At 37.2% G+C, this 14,820-nt stretch overlaps 1 protein-coding gene across 1 annotated transcript in view; it reads right to left on the bottom strand.

Annotated features, from left to right (window-relative positions):
• Positions 1-14,820, bottom strand: part of LOC107684226 (dynein heavy chain 5, axonemal-like) — a 112,086-nt gene that overhangs the window by 62,239 nt on the left and 35,027 nt on the right. Inside the window, 11 exon segments of the mRNA XM_016480440.1 lie at positions 1,227-1,357; positions 1,775-1,947; positions 2,377-2,575; positions 3,031-3,251; positions 4,111-4,319; positions 4,908-5,035; positions 6,327-6,461; positions 7,610-7,752; positions 8,422-8,626; positions 11,149-11,325; positions 13,541-13,782. Coding sequence (XP_016335926.1) covers positions 1,227-1,357; positions 1,775-1,947; positions 2,377-2,575; positions 3,031-3,251; positions 4,111-4,319; positions 4,908-5,035; positions 6,327-6,461; positions 7,610-7,752; positions 8,422-8,626; positions 11,149-11,325; positions 13,541-13,782 — 1,963 coding nt within the window.

Here is a 14,820-nt window from a genome sequence, read left to right on the forward strand (position 1 = left end):
ATTCATTCATAAAAAATGCTGTCAATGCCCTTAAGAATGCCCTTTTAACTCCTGCAAGCTTTTTTTTTTTTAGCAAGTGTTTTGTGTATAGCGAGAAAGTGAACAAAACTGACATGTTGCCTTTTTACAACACTGTACTAAACAAAGATGGTATTGGGTGTAAAAAGACGGCCTGAATGCAGAGAATTGTGAGTAGCTTGTGTTTTGAAGACATCAATGTGAAATCTGTCTGTTTTCTCTGGGGACTCTCACATCCAGTCTGAGATCAACACCAGATTTATTCATATAATTCTCAAATATAAGTGGCAATGAAAAACACTCTCCAAATATGAGTCGAACTGCCAAAGGCTTGCTACTATCATTACAAACGCAAACGAAGAAAAGTGCTGTGGAATTGCAGGTGGCCACAGGCAAAAATATTCCATTCCACAATCAGAAAACGATTCCCTCCAAACAGAGTCAGAAATAAGCCAATATAAAAAAGAATCACTTGACAGATGGCTCCCTGTTTTTCTACAGACTTTAATGATTAGCGGATATTTCCACTTTCAATTTTACCACTGAATTATCAATTGAATTTGAAGACCGGTCTGAATTGAAAATATCCAGTCTCATTGTCTGAATCAGACTGCACAGTTGATTGGATATATGTTCTTTCCTCTTTATAGTCTGCAACAGCAGAGCTGAATTGGAAAGTGAAGGCCAGAACACTCTTATACACAGATACCATCTACTGGAGCACAACTAAACTGCATTACGCCAGAAAAACAGCTTTTTTATTTATATTTCATTCGAAAAATCAACGATAGGGGGAATGGTCAAAAAATGTTTTGGAACTGGATTCAAACTAGTGTCAAACACATGAATGCTGTGCCATGATTCAGAGCAGTCTGTTCACTCAGTAGTATTGGTATTATTTTAATAAGTTACTATATATTTTTTTGTTTTCGTAATTATTGGCTTTTGGTAAAGGGGGAAAAAAAGGAATACAAAAACACTGCTTTAACAGTGACACGTGTTTATTACTGTGCTATAACTATGTTATGAACTAAGTTATTACTGTGTAATAAAAAGAGTTGCATTGTAAAGATTGTCTAGACATGTGATGATGTAGATCAACTACTCAAACAAGAGGAGACAGATGAAATTTCCTCTGTCTCCCTGGAGGGGAAAAGTGAATTTGAATAAAGAAGCTATAAATGATTGAGTATGTGAAGGTGACTCACCGGGTGAGTGTAATCTGGAAAGTCTTGTAGCCAGCGATGAAAGATGCTAGTCTTGTCAGACTCTGTTTTCCAGATCCCCCTACAACGACCAGTAGGGCATTTCCCCGAGGGGTTCTGATGATCCGAGAAATCTGGCGAAAGAGTGTGCAAGAGAGAAAAGGGGATGAGACAGATGCCACCTCATTACCATGCAAAACGTTTATACACACACTTTACATAAAGAAACTCAGAGCACTTATTTGTACTTTTCTCTAAAGTAGGACATGTGTGGGTCCGGTAATCAGCATGGAAGGTAAATTGGAATCATCTAAATTTCTTGTGACCATTACATTTCTTTTTCTCTTTCATGCTAGAAGGATGCTAATATCTTATAGCAAGGTTATTCTTTTCAGTAGACAGATCAATTATTGAAATCTTTTTTTTTTTCCCCCTTGAAAACATGATAACAAGTGCAGAATTATCAAACTGGCCAGGGTTCGGCCCTCATGATAACATGCTGTCAATACAGAGATACAAGAAACATCAGATTTGTAAGATACTCAATGTACCTTAACCAGATGAATCATGGCATCCCTGAAGAAGACCATATCCATGCCTGCTCCTCTGATGCTCTCGTTATAATGACTCAAAAACATGTTCAGCCTCTCCATTAGACTATCAAAGGATTTGATGGGCTCATATACTTTTGGCATGTCGAAATCAGTTTCCTCTGGCTCTTCACCTGTATATATCACAATACGTCAGTCCTAGATATTTCATTTCAATTCAGAAGAGAAGCTGCCAATCAACTCTCTACTGCACACTTTATGAAAGCAATGTTAACAAATGTCTTTCTTGCATAAAATGAAAATCAAATTAATAGAAATAATATTTGGGTCTGTCCTTATTTGGCATGTTCAAAGTCCTTTTAAGGCAATTCAGATGGTAACCATCTTGGTTACACCCGAAAGCAGTTATTTTTACTGATGTCAGCATATAAAAAAAAAAAAACAGCAAAGAAAATAAAAATACTACTGAACAAATTTATTACACTAAACATTAGCAGAATTGAACATAACTGGCTCATTTAACACACACAGAGACAATATTATATATACATATACATATATATGGATTTGTATTTGGTTTTGAATTTGTTTCTGATCAGTACCTGTGGCCTCAGGTGCATCTCTGAGAAAGTCCACAAAGTAGGAATCCACCCCAAGATCCACCACCATTCGTTCTTCTTCTCCAAGCTCTTCTTCCACTAGCTTGGCCAGCGTGTAGTCAAACCAGGCCACATCCTCTGGGGCAGTAAACCGGTCAGCAATCACACGTTTGCATTCATGCTTCCACAGCCGCAGTAATACCTGGACCAATATATTATGCAATTTTTTTTTCTGTTTAACCAGTGTATGTTGGATTTCACTGAAAGAGTACCGGAACCAACCATTCTTGTCATTTGTTTATATTAAGATTTTATTCCATTAACAGTTAATCGGAACATATGTGATGTTAGTAACTGTATTCATACTAAAAATATAAGAGCGATAATAGTGAAAAAAAAATGAATGTGGTAATACTAAAAGTAGAATCATTAATGAAGTTAAGGAATCTGTTAAGGAATCAGAATTATTAAGAGTAATCACAATCAAAAACCATGCAAGGATGGATGGATGGCAATTAAAATAATTAAATTCTTTAGAATTTCCATTGCTAGATGTGTGTTAAATTGCTTAATATGGTGTAATAACTGCAATTATGTAATTTCATTCAGATTGTTCACTGAGTGTCTGAATAAGAGCAGAAATACAGTTCCACTCACATCTGACGAGCTGATGACCTCTGCAGTCATGCTGAGCATTCCCTGCCAGATGCGGGAGAGGTCACGCAGGTTAAAAATGTAGTGGAAGTTGGCGGGAGTGGGCAGCATTTTAACTTTTGTCAATTGCCAGAGTCTTCGGGTCAGTGGAACAAGCCTGACCACTGTGTTGCGTACTTCTGAAAATCCCAGATGGGAACAGTAATGACCGGAGCCTATCACGCCTGGAGCAGAAAAAGATACATATGGCATATGAAAGTGAATGAAAAAAGGATTGCGCTTAGCAGACAGAAAATTCACAAGGACCGAATGAGCAAATGTGGCCTTTATGAATGACAGAATACTGAGCTGAATAAGAATGACAATAATGTCACAAATGACAATATTACACACATATCGAGATTGCAGGCTAACCTGCGTGTGAGCATGAAATATCATTTAAAAAATGGTCAATATAAAGATTCAGAGAGAGAACCACTAACAGCAACCCATAGTCAGAATCAATATGAACTTACAAAATAGGTTCTGCTTAAGCAAAGCTGTTGACAACCTTGACCAAAATAAATGAGATGTGATAAATCATACTTCTCTGAGCCAAGCCAAGAAGCATGTTCCACATACTTCTTTTGTTTTTCTGCCTTTTATAACATATTAAAATGCATGTCTAAATAGATCATTTGATGGATTCTTTTAAAATATATCTATACCACCTGCCATCAAACTATCTGTGAAAATTCACCAAAACAATGGTAAACCTGTGAAATTATAAAACATACTTTATGCATGTCCTACAGCTCTATAGTTAAAGAACTGCAAATGATTAGAAGGAAACAATGACACAACCACAAAGAGCAAAATACTGCCATATTTAGAATAACATTTCAAATTGGACTGAATTTTGCAGTGTGTTTAATATTGATGCATAAAGACTGTCTGTGATTGCATGTTATTGCTACAATTTTGACAGAAAGGGGTGAAACAACTGTGCCTCAAATTGACCTTCAGATCTTTAGCTTTTTTTTTATTATTATCCTAAAGTAATGGATTTTTACTGTTTTGCAAATGGCAGACAATGATACTAACCAAAGATCTTGTCTATGGAGGCATTGGAAGGAAGAGTACAGTTGAAAATAGAAAACTGTCTCTTCAGTCTCTGGGGGATGTCATTTCGTCCCCCTCCAGGATGGATCATAGCCGCCAAGAATTGGATATCCACAATGTTGGTGAACTCTCCTGGTTTCTCCAGGTTAAAGAAGCCATTTTGCTCCATCAGCTGCCGAACTATCTCATTGTGACCTGTGAAGAAAGTAAATGGATTCTGTGAATACGTTTTGTTCACACTGAGAGAGAAGATGTTTTAGCACCAAGCAATTATGCAAATCAAGCAACTTGATTTATAATCACAATTTATTATATCGTAATTTGATAAATGACTGCAGGCATGTCTGAGAGAAAATGTACACAACTGTCTCCTTTAAACAAAATCATGTCTAACACCTGCTTTCAAGGGGGAAATACGTATATAAATTGTACATACATTGTACAAGGCAAATAATGCTGAATTTTGGGAATAATAAACCTAATTCCGATAGAAAAGAGGATATTTGCACTGCGTGACACATTACTTCATTTTAATGCTGTATGCCTGTAATAGAGATGGTGGTTAGTGAATAGGATGCAGGTGTTCATCTTGAAACTGTTTAATGAATGAATGAATGAGGCATTTATATAGCGCTTTATTGTGTATTGCTGTACATTCACCTGTGCTTCTTGGGAATTAAACTTTACCACTTATATAAAAAAAAGTACAAACCACATACAAATAGTGGATGTTACATCCTGCAGTTAAAAGCAACTATTTAGGCAGCTTTATCATATTTCTTACCTGGTCACCCCACTCATTGATCACAGGCATATTGACGTCGTCAATAAAGATGGACATTTTCTTCCCTGCTGGAGGGCCGTAAGTGGTTCCCATTCGTTTATCTACATAACTCTCCACAGAACGCTAAAAAGTCCCAGACACCAAAACAATCATATACATGCAGATTACTCACAAACACATCCAACAGCTGTTCATAAATTAGGAAGCACAGATGAGATTTGGATCAATAACGCAATAGTCAATAACAAAGCAGGGAATGTGATGGAACCATTAGCCAGGCTGAATAACCCTTAACATCTGAGCCCGGGGAATGCTATGCACACTGATGCTTTCAGGTCCTGTTGGGTTTCTTGGTGTTACATTTGGCCAAAAGATAACACTTTCTATTAAACCTGTAAATACAATGTAATGCTGTGAGTTTATACATATATTTCACACTACCATTCAAAATTGTGGTCATTAAGTTTTTTGTATTTTTTTTTTGTGTGTGCTTTTGGGCTGCATTTATTTGATCAAAATACAGTAAATATTATGAAATATTATATATACAATCCAAAATAATAATATTGTAAATATACAATTCAAAAGAACTGTTTTCTATTTTAATATTTTAATACATAGCCTTTATTCCTAAATAATGTATTCCTGTGATGGCAAGCCTGAATTTTCAGCCGCCATTAATCCAGGCAGTGTCACATGATCCTTCAGAAATAGTTCTAATATACTGTAAACAGTGAGAACCTACAACTGTTATTTCTTGTAGATATTTCTACCCGATTTAACCCATACAATTTAGTAAAACCAGTTAACTTAGACCATTTTAAGTTCACTTTTTGTTTTGTTTTTTCATCAGTATTTCTTTTAGTCTTTACTGTCACTTTTGATCAATTTAATGCATCCTTGCTGAATAAAAGTATTCATTTCCTACATTTTTAATTTATACAATATATTCATAAATCATATTAACTCTTTTTCTACCAAAACATTGTAAAATGCAGTGCAGGGACTCTTTTAATTGTTTTTAAAATTATAATGTATTGTATTTCAGTTGAAGTTTAGGCAGTTTAGGAGTTTTTTATGCTTTGTGTACAAATAAATACCAGTGACATAGTATGTTGTCATGCTACATTGTTATTTATGTATCAAAAAAGGCATATTCCTAAAAAAAAGCAACTCTACTGTAAAAATAATTGAGCTACTTTTTTAGTACTAAAATGTAGTTACTAGCATCATTACTTTTAGTTAGTCCCCAACAGTGACAATGTATTAAATTTATATTTCCTTATAAATGCATTACAACACTGTGCATGCATGTGCAGACTTCATAGAAAGTGTTAACCGAATACCTGCTGATAAATGACAAAGACAGCAAAATACTGAACATGTTTTGGGGGAAAACATTGTCTTTATGTACCTGAAACATAAGAGGTGTGGTGGCAGAAGAGAAGTTGAGACTCTTGGCAGTGTGGGACTCTGGGTCATATTTGGACATGTAGCCTTTGATGATGACGGTTTTGGCAGTGCCCTGCTCTCCTATCAAAAGCACAGCCTGAAACACATGAAGAAAACATGAGTAGACTCCAGAGAGGGCGACCATCTGTCCTTGTGTACAGCTAATCATAGTGCTGGCAGCACAGGAAAAGTCTTGATGACAAACAAAGTAGCTGTCCATTTAAACAAGCCTCATTTAGAGGAATCAATAATGCAGCACTACAGGGTGTCATTGTTGAGAACCTACACTTTATAATGCTTTTATAAGATCCAGAGGCGTTTATAATATGATCTACAATTGCAGTCCAAAAATACAGTAACCCTATTTCACCAAAATGGCGCTTGTTCATGTATCAGAGCTGGTGCTAATGGGTGTTTAGTCAGATTTTTGTGAACTGAATAATGAGAACTATGTATTCTAACAAACATAGCACATTGCAGTATTTTTAATGCTAGTTTTGAGAACACATTTTAACATCCAAAGTAATTGAATCAGCATCTTTATCATACTATATGCTCCCAATTGTACATACCGTAACACATTGCTTGTCACCATTTCTTGACAATATGAAATATGTAACAGGCAGATAAATGTGACATGCGAGACATTACAAAAAGCTTTATCAATATACACAGAATTATGAATGTGTCAGTGCTCTGACAGCAAAGGTTCACTTTGCATGAGTTTCAGAATGAAATTAAAGTTCTTGCATCTCTCAAGTAAAAACTTGCTGTAACTCAAATTTGCCATGTTGCATGTCTCTCTCTCTAGAGAGAGAGAGAGAGAGAGAGAGAGAGAGAGAGAGACGATGTTAATTAGCATCACTGCTGCAAATCTGTGTTGTAAATTGCTTGATGCACCCAATTTTGAATGTTAAACAAAAGCAATATTGAATGTAATAGCAGATAGGGACAATTATCCATGCATAATGAATACATTATGAACCTTTTCCTTACATAGTTTTATCATTTATTCTGAAGACTTGGAATGAAATGCACAAAACAGTAGATGATGACTATGATCGGTTTATGGTGCGCAGCTGTCCCACAGCAAACAAAATAGGCGATGATTAATTTATGACTCATACTTTATTCATACTTTAGTAAAATGATGTAATCCCTCAGAACAAGTTGCAGCAAGTTGTCATGTGATCTTGCAAAGTGATGCAGTACAAGAAATCACATAGAACTTTAAATGGCTCTCACCTTGCCCTGCTTTGCAATGGTCTGGATGAGAAAGTCAGTACGAACATTGTCTACATTGGGCACCAGTATGGATCCATACTCCGGTGTGGAGTCAGGTGGGTAAATATACTCTTCCACTCTGGTATTCCAGTGAACCCACTGGCCTGCAAAAGAGACAATAGCTAAATTTCCATTGTCAGCACTCTGAATAGAGCATCATGCAAGCGCCTTCATTAAAATTCCAGAACGAAAAGCCAATGTGTTCTATAATTAAATAGGGTTATTAGCCCTGGTTCTGACTCACAAGCTGAGTTTTTGGCATGAAAATGCAAGGGCTGAGATACTTTATCTAGTTTAGACATGAATGCTGCCAATTAGGGGTCTATTTGAATTGTAAAGTGTACAATATTTTGCTGGCAACATTTCTAAATGACCTTGTGAACCAGAGACTTTTGGGTCTAAGCTATTTTGTTATATTCTTCAGCTGTGAAAACAACAAGTCAACCTGAAATATACTTACACTGTGGCCCACCAAAACCACCCAACAAAGACAGAATCAATTTTAAACAAAACTGTCTTGAGACTACAGACTTCAGATTCATTATTCTCCATAAGCCTGCAAATTTGCCTCTCTATACAACAATGTCAGAGAAACTCTGCAGAAGTTTCTATATTGATTAGTTAATAATTGACCTAATTACTTTAGATAAAAGATGGAAGAGCTAGAGCAAACAGAACCATAATTGACAAAGATAAATGTATTGATTGATGGATGAAAAAAATAAAGCAAATGTAACACTGGGGAGAAGGAGGTGTGTAAGTGTGTTAAATACCATCATTAGTGACGTAAAAGTCGAACATAGTGTCCTCGCTGTGGGGAGGGATATTGGGAAGGTCCAGGCCAACGTTGTCATGGTGACGGAGCCATCTCTCTAACTTCATTCGATCATCCAGTTCCAATAGGGCTCCCACACTCCACATCAGAGCGAAGACATACAGACGCTCCATGTGCTCACGAGACAGCTCCCCTCCCTGCTCCTGATGGGTTACATCATCAAAGGCATCATCAAAAGTCTGTCTGATATCTTTTATTATTATTATATTTTTTTTTTAAATAGAAATGTTGTAGAAAATGTCAATCTTAAATGTTACATTTGATCAATTTAATGTGTCCACGGTGAATAAATGTATTAATTTATTTTAAAAAACTTACTGACGCAAACTTTTGAACGGTAGTGTATGTTAATGTGACCTACACCATCACCAATAAAGCTTATTTTATACATAGCAGCTTAGCTAGTATGTGCAAACTACAATAATACATTTGGCAAGGGTGTTGTAAGCTACTTCACATGCAAGAAGGCTAGCCAATCATAACAGATGCCATTTAATTATACATATCACACCTGTAATAAATAAATAAATAAAAGCCTGTTTATTTCTAAAGGTCAAAGAGAAGGTGCAGCTAACACTAAATTGTGATGTTTGGAGTTTTGACTAACATTGTAAGTAGACTTCACAAGGCAAACAAAAAAAATAAACAGAAGTGTAGACTAGACTATATCCACTTTATGATAAATATGGCTTCTTTTATGTAAAATAAAGAAAGGAAAAGACGCATCAATCTGCTTTCATAAACAAATACAGTTCAGGCCATGCGGTTAGGCATAAAATGTTTCTTTTCGATAGTGTTAATATTCTCCAACATTCAATTCATAACAATATTTTGACTCTATCTGTGTGTAATGCCAGGCCAGCAGAGGGAGCCCTCGCCCGAGTATTGACTGTCACGCTCCCTCTGCTGCCTCGTTGGTGACTTCCTGTTTGGCAGCCATAAAGCATGGCTTGCCCAAACACTCTCTGCGAAGTATTGCCAGTCTCACTGCCTTACCGAGCATTCTATTACCATTGCCTGTTGATTTTGTGTATGACTTCTTGCCCGTTTGATTCTACTTCTGATTATTGGATTTTCCCTCTGTTTTGGCTGCCGATTGGACTGATTGACTGTGTTTAGACTACTGCCTTTTTCTGACACTGATTCTGGATTGCCCTCTAAATAAACTTCTGCATATGGATTCTCACTCGGCTTCAGCCTCCTCGTTACAGAATACTTCGCCACCCATGAATCCAGCGGAAGTTTCGGAGCTACAAGCGGCGTTCGCCTATCAAAGCGAGGTACTCAAAGGCTACCAAAAACAACTTGAAAGCCTGCAGTCCACCAATGAATACTTGACACATTATATTCGTTCACTTCCTCCACCCATGCCACATCAAATACAACATTCCCACTCAACCTTGTAAACCACCTATCAAGATACGAGCAGTTGATAATTCACCCATTGGAGATGGCATAACGGAACAAACTTACCCCATTCGACTCCAAGTCGGCCTGTTCCATCAAGAGGCTATCTCATTTTATGTAATCGACTCTCCATGAAATTAAATCATCCTAGGCTTTCCTTGGCTATCAGTTCATGACCCAGTTATTTTCTGGCATCATGGTGAGTTAACCTGCTGGTCAAATTTTTGCTTAACCCATTGTATGCACTCTGACCTTTCACCTCAGTGCCTGTCTACCAGTGTTGAAAGCCCTGCCATCGAACAAACCACTAAAGTCCCAGACTGTTACAACGACTATGCTGAGGTATTTAGCAAGGTGAAGGCCACCCAATTACCACCTCACCGTCCCTGGGTTGTGCTATTGATCTTCTGCATATGGATTCTCACTCGGCTTCAGCCTCCTCGTTACACTGTGTTATGGTCCTTGACAGAAATGTCACATAATCATTTGTAGGTTGCATTGTTGGGGCTCCATACACATTGTGCAAAAATAAATTACATCAAGCCCAAAATGCTTCCGAAGGTTACAGGTCCTTTTCTATAGAGCCAGTGGGTATAATGTATATTCTCACAGAATGATAGTGTGGTGACAATAGGGCTGTATACTGTGTATCTCTAAATAAATGCTTTCCAAATGACAGTGCAAGGGATAATGTGTGACATTTCCTGGGAACAATTCCTCCTAATCTTATTCATGACTTTCAAATAAGGGAACATCTGCATGGGTCGAATATCAAAAAGACATGCACTGATTAAAACTGGTCAGGAATTCACATATTTGTAGACGGATTTAAGCTTTTTCTGCTTGTATTGCATCATATAATAATAATAATAATAACAATAATAAGTTTACATATTTGATTTTCTTAAGCTGATCAAAAATAATTAAATATTTCAATTTGATGATGACCACTGTCAAGATAAGTCAAATCTCTCTGCATGAAATGCAGTGAAATGGTATTATTTTGCAGTTTTGTGAGAAACAAGGTTGCTAGGTGCTAGGAGTGTAAAGGTGTTTGGGGTTAGATAAAAATATTATAGGATATAGTGCCAAAAGGTCATAACTGCAGTCTGCTAATTGGTGACCCCTGGTACATAGTGTATGCAATAAAACACTGGACTACAGCTCTGTTCTTTAATGACAGAAGCTAAAGTTAGTAGGCAGTCTTTCATTGTTGCAAAATCTGGGTTAATGAGGACTACAGCTGTTGAATCACAACCTTGGGCTGAATGAGTCCTTGCAGCATGTTTATGCACTGCATGATGATGAAGGCCTCCAGCATGTCCATTTTATGCTGCAAAGATTGGATGCTGAACCGATAGAGCTCAGGAAAAGATGAGGAGAAGAGCTCCCTCAGGAACACCCCTTCCTGAGGGGAACGATTCTTCAGCCAGCCCTAAAAGCACACACACAAACACACAAATGAAAAACCTGTTAGGAAGGACACACACAGAGTGGGAGATAGACATCCGCACACGGAAATTAAATGAAGTATCCTTTAGAGCTCAAAAATAGTTTGTCCTTCTTCTCTGTCTTTTTCTGGCTCTCCCTCATTTACTCTTCATCCACTGAACAGTTGAACACTTTGAAGTCTGTTATAAAGACAGAGAGAAATGCCTTGGGGATTTCAGACTCCATTAATTCAGAGTGGAGTATAAGGAATAACTAGCAGAACCACTGGTTTCTACATTCAGGGTTCTGCAGATGCCTTTCTTCACGTCTATGATGCAAATGTGGAAGGACATATTTGTAGATTTTTGTCCCTCCACTGAAAGTCATTTCTCCCTAAAACTTTGATGCTTCAAAATACATTCAAATCTAGTGAAGTTCTGAAGAGGCATGATTGAATCATATGATGAAGCCAATGACCGAAAGCTTTATGGGTTTGGTTGGGTTGGGATGGGTTTTTGGTTGAACTAACCATTTAGGTCAAACAGAAAATGAGAAAAATAGACAGCTTAACAGAAATAGTTCACCAATAAATAAAAAATCTGTCATCAGCTGCTCACCCTCATTTTGTTTGAAACCTGCATGATTCCATTTTTTATGTATGTTTGTATGTATTTATGCATTTATTTATTTTTTAAATTCAAGGAATATACTGGAATCTCTTTTGGTGTAGCTCTCATGTCTCTTTCATCCTAATTTAAACCTGCACTTTAGAGTGTACATTGTGGTGTCTTTTGGCCAATTTTGTAGCAGATTTTCAGTTAACCTAAATTTTGGTCTGTTCCTTGTACAAAGCTACAGGTACATTATGATAATGATTCAGAAGGCCATGGCACACTCTTCTTTCTTTCTTCTTTTTTTCCATTTTTAGAGCTTTATATTCACTTAGACTTAGACTCATAGAAAATATGCTAAATATCTCATTTTGTTTCATGCAAAGTGAAAAAAATTCGAACAATGGAGTAAATTAATTTTCAGTTCCACTTTATATTAGATGTCTTTAAAGGGGTCATCGGATGCAAAATTCACTTTACAAGTTGTTTGAACATAAATGTGTGTTGGAAGTGTGTGTACATCCACCCAGTGTTTTTTTTTTAAATCCCTATTTTAAAACCCCCTTTCTCAAATCAGGCTGTTCAGAGATTCCTGTCAGAATGATGTAGTTCTGCACAGGCCCCTCCCACAATAGTTGATTGACACTAGCATCTTACCTTAGACCCGCCCTGAGTGCGCTGTCATCAGTCAGCCATTGTGTCGACTCCGGTGCAGGGGAAGACAATAACGTCTCCGATTAAGCGATTGAGGTGTTTTGTTGTTGGATGTAATAATGAATATAGCAATCGTCATTTACTCCCGACATCTGAGCCGCTGAAGACGCAGAGGATTAACGTTACTTTCGTTTTGAAGGGAATGCGCCGATCCCGATCTGCCTAAATGCATCTATGTTCGCGCAAATCATTCGTGATCCAGCTTCATCAACAGAAGAAGTGAGTATAAGGGTTTTTTAATGAATCTTTGCAAATCGCCTTTCCTAATAACGTGCTAGTTAGCCAGTTTCGCGGCTGAAGTTTACAGTCTGCTCATCACCCCAAGGAAGAGAGGGGCGGGGTGAGCAGAGCTCATTAGCATTTAGAGCAACATGGACTAGAATGGCTTGCTGAAAACAGAGCTGATTTTGACAGGGTAAAAAAAGGTGTTTTTTACACTACCATTGAGAAATTTTAACCAAAGTATGTTATAGACTTTTCATTAAGACCCTAAAGAATCATATCAACTTGTGGAAAATGGGCATCCAATGACCCCTTTAAACACTATGTACTTAATAATAAAATATTGAATTGTCAGGTACAATATATCTATTGTGTTCATGTTAAATCACAAAACACTTTTGCTGCTATTGAGGTAGGATATGGGTAAGGTTAGGGGCAGGTTTGGTATGGTTACGTTTAAGGGCTAGAGGTAAGGTTAACGATGTAATTATAGATGTACCTACATAAATTAATTGCAAATGTAATTACAGGATAGTATTTTCAAATATAAGTACACTGTAAAAACATGTACACAATAAGTACATTGTATCAAATTATGTATCGCATGTAATATATTATATACTATATGTAATATATACTAATATGATTCAGTACTTGTTCCTCATCACCCACCTCCAAAATAGGGCTCCAGTTAAGGACAGAAGAGCTCATAAACACCATCCCATTACAGGACACTGTGGCTGGGGAGGCATTATCGATGTTGTGTGGCTCAAACACAATCTTGCAATTGGGGGCCATGGGAATGCGGTCACCATTGGCCAATGTCAGTGTGCGGTTATCATCCAGGACTGAGTTTAGGTTTTCAATTCATATAGCATCAACTGGCCCATCAAGGACAATCCATATGTGTTCCCCTATAAACAAAACATGAAGTACAAATGAGAAATGTAACAGATACAGAAACACAAAAGCATAATGCTGTGGCTTCCATCAATCATTATGATCAATGATTGACATTTGACATCTTATGGCTGATTAATTTGCCCATTAGTGTCTAAAGGCCTGTTTGATGTCTGCATTTGCTCATTGATTTAAAAACCCTAGTCGATAGGCTTCAGCATGTTTTTCCCATTTAAATGAAGCATTCTCTTTCATGTGTTATAGATCTCACTGCCTTTTATGTAATGGAGGGAATAGTACACTCTTGCCTGTTTGAGAGGTTTTTCAACCACTTTGGAAACCATCAGATTTCTTGCACAACTGACCAGACAAAAAAAGCCCTAAGGGGCTCTGCTCACATATATTAAAACATGTACTCCCTTAAAAATAGCAGTGTTTTTGCACATTTCAGACCAGACATGTCAAGTCTGCTTAATAGTTTTAATGTTCAGTGCTTTATACTTTGAAGATGCTTTGATATTCTCACGCCCCTGGACTCTTTGTGTTGTGTTTTCCCTCCCCAGGTGTGCCGTGTTCCCTTTAATTAGTCATTCCTTGCACCTGTGTTTTCCCAATCACCCAGTGTTTAAAAGCCCCAGTCCTTTCAGTTAGTGTTTGTCGGTTCTCAAACGTCATTCCTTGTGTTCCAGTGTCTCCTCTGAAAAAGACTTCAAAAGACTCTGAATTGAAGTTATCTCTGTGTTTCCTTGCTCCTTGCCTCCCGAGAAGTGTGACAGAAGAACTGACCAAAACAGTAACTTCTGTGTTTTCCCCTCCGTTTGTTTTCCGTTTTTTTTCTTTTTTCTCAGTGTTTTTCTTTCTGTTGTGTCCCAATCAGGGGTGTGAAGTAACGAATTACAAATACTCACGTTACAGTAGTTAAGTAGTTTTTAATCAGTAATTGTACTTTCTTGAGTAGTTTAAAAATTGTGTACTTTTACTTTTACTTGAGTACATTTTAAGTGACGTATCGGTACTTTTACTCCGCTATTTTCCTCCGTTTGTGGTCGTTA

The sequence above is a fragment of the Sinocyclocheilus anshuiensis genome, unplaced genomic scaffold, assembly GCF_001515605.1.
Source record: "Sinocyclocheilus anshuiensis isolate Anshui unplaced genomic scaffold, SAMN03320099.WGS_v1.1 scaffold113, whole genome shotgun sequence".
Classification (NCBI taxonomy): domain Eukaryota; kingdom Metazoa; phylum Chordata; class Actinopteri; order Cypriniformes; family Cyprinidae; genus Sinocyclocheilus; species Sinocyclocheilus anshuiensis.